Source organism: Olea europaea, unplaced genomic scaffold, assembly GCF_002742605.1.
Source record: "Olea europaea var. sylvestris unplaced genomic scaffold, O_europaea_v1 scaffold2785, whole genome shotgun sequence".
NCBI classification, from domain to species: domain Eukaryota; kingdom Viridiplantae; phylum Streptophyta; class Magnoliopsida; order Lamiales; family Oleaceae; genus Olea; species Olea europaea.
Genome location: NW_019246321.1, coordinates 108,376 through 110,495, shown reverse-complemented (window position 1 = coordinate 110,495; position 2,120 = coordinate 108,376). Strand labels below are relative to the sequence as shown.

Here is a 2,120-nt window from a genome sequence, read left to right as displayed (position 1 = left end):
AAAAAAAAATGAAAAAGAAAAAGAAAGAAAGAAATGTCAAAGTCGTTCATAAAAACCAGATCCTATTAGCAGACACTCTACTTAATAAACTTAACATGTGCCACTGACTTTGAAAGTTTTTAACTTTGAAATGTTAAACTAAAGGTTCCAAACTTCTAATCCCCCACTTGACTGATGTTGACCTTCAAGTTCAAAAAGACAGATTAAACTTTAGCCCTCTTGCTACTGCAACCAGGGCACTTGTATTGTTTGATATGCTCGGCTTTTGCAGGTGTAATCTTCACGCACTTTCCATGGAACCATCTCTCACAGATATCACAACAAATCCAGAATTCATCGTCACCATAGTTATCCCCACAAGCTCCGCAGAGGGTTGCTCCCTGTTCATCATCTTCTTCTTCCTCCTCCCCACTGTCATCATCTTCTTTTGGGGCAGGCATCTTCACGGCCTTGTGCTGGGGTTCAGATTGCCGAGATGGCTAAAAGATGCAAAAACAGACCATGCATAAGCAAACCATGTTAATAAAATTTTGAAAACGAGGTTATATAGAACAGCACTTACCACTCTCCCACTAGATTTATTCTTGCCATTGTTATTGGGAGCAGTAACTTGGTCCTTTACCTGCTTAACAGTTCCCGTCACAACTTCAAATACAGTTGGGACATCATTAATCATCTGGAAAAGCCTTTTCCTGCAAAACCAATTCCCAGCTAAATTCAGGAATCATAGAATTTAAAAGTTCTTCTCCAGAACAAATAGACAGCTGTGCAGCAAGCGAACACATTAGCCTCGAAAAACTGGCAAAAAACATAATATACATGTGATTTTGAAGATCATCTCAAAGAACCATGAGGCAGCATCATAAAAAGTCCTTCAAAACTCTGATCGAAAAACCAATTCATAAGATAAAATGAGATGTCTCTGCCCATTAGATGATAAAAATACTGACAATATCTTTTATTATTAGGTAGAGGAGAAAATTGTGTGTGGATTTCTAATCGTAACTAAGCCTCTGCTGGTATTGATTATTAGTACCTTTTAGGAACTTTATAGAGGGAATAGTGGTAGGGACCATGAAATATGGGGATAATAATGAGTAGTAGTTCTAAATGTGTAGTTAAAATCAAAGTTTGACTTTGACTCGAGAGTAAAATGGATGGGTAGTAGAAGTAGCTTTTTAAGTTACTAATAATGTTTGACGAACATAGGCTAAATCTTCATTTTCTTATATAACGTTATCATAGCTTTGTCAACTGGAATTCATAGCAGACCAATCATTTAAGACATATAAGTAATAAAACTTATATTTTGCATTTCAGAGCAAGGATATTTGATCTATAGGATAAAAAGAATCAAGAACCTGTCTGCAGGATAAAGAAGACCCAGAAAATGGAACCACAGTTCTTACAGCCTGCATTATGGGTGTAACCACTGCTAACATACATCAGGTTGTTGATCAATAAAACTAACATTCATAATTTTGAATTGATAAAAACATTGGAATTCAAAATCCCGGTCAGATATAACACAAGCACTGAGCTAAATCAGTCACTGCTGCATAACTTTATACAAAAAAAAAAGCCAAGAAGAATGTTAGCAAAGTAGCATTACAAGAAACCTACAGACTCATAAATCATGATGTCTATTAATTAGCGGACGATAACCTTCCATATATTTGCCAGTACATAAGCTACATGCTTCCACACAGACAAGTGCAACACCAGACAAGTAACCTAAGCTAACAATTTGGAGAAGCAAACTTGCATCCTTTTTCAGTCCTTTGTGGCTAAATGAACTTTATTTGTGCATAGAATCTACCTATAACTACTCTAAATGCTAAAAATAAAGTTACCATAAAAGAGGAAAAATGAGAAGCAATGGTTAGACTCCTGAAGATCTGCGTTCAAATCTACAATGAAGAGCACTATGCTAGAAGACTAAGCCCTTGTTTGAGCCACATTATTTTCATAAAAATGCATTTTTGAATAGTGTATTGATAGGAAAATGTGTGGTCAAAAAATAAGGAAAAGTTTTGGATTTGCGTGTAATATTATTTTATTAAACAATGTGTGTGGTTGAAATAATGTCAAATTACTGTTTAAAGATGTATTTTTTTTTT

The 2,120-nt window shown here is 35.1% G+C and overlaps 2 protein-coding genes across 3 annotated transcripts in view; one reads left to right on the top strand and one right to left on the bottom strand.

Annotated features, from left to right (window-relative positions):
* Positions 1–175, top strand: part of LOC111383885 (pentatricopeptide repeat-containing protein At1g14470) — a 7,654-nt gene extending 7,479 nt beyond the window's left edge. The window contains exon 2 of the mRNA XM_023008070.1: positions 145–175. Within this exon, the coding sequence (XP_022863838.1) occupies positions 145–175 (31 nt within the window). The remainder of the gene's footprint in view (positions 1–144) is intronic.
* On the bottom strand, positions 26–2,002 carry LOC111383882 (PHD finger protein Alfin1-like). Of its 2 annotated transcripts, none has more exons than XM_023008064.1 (3): positions 1,362–2,002; positions 563–692; positions 26–479 (listed from the first exon to the last, which is right to left on the bottom strand). In XM_023008064.1, exons 2-3 carry the CDS (start codon positions 674–676, stop codon positions 204–206), a joined length of 390 nt encoding a protein of 129 aa, XP_022863832.1. In that variant the 5' UTR covers positions 677–692; positions 1,362–2,002; the 3' UTR covers positions 26–203. The 2 variants fall into 2 exon arrangements, with proteins under 2 accessions (XP_022863832.1, XP_022863831.1); XM_023008063.1 differs by lacking the exon at positions 1,362–2,002 and adding an exon at positions 820–1,353.
* Between the last annotated feature and the right edge of the window lie 118 nt (positions 2,003–2,120).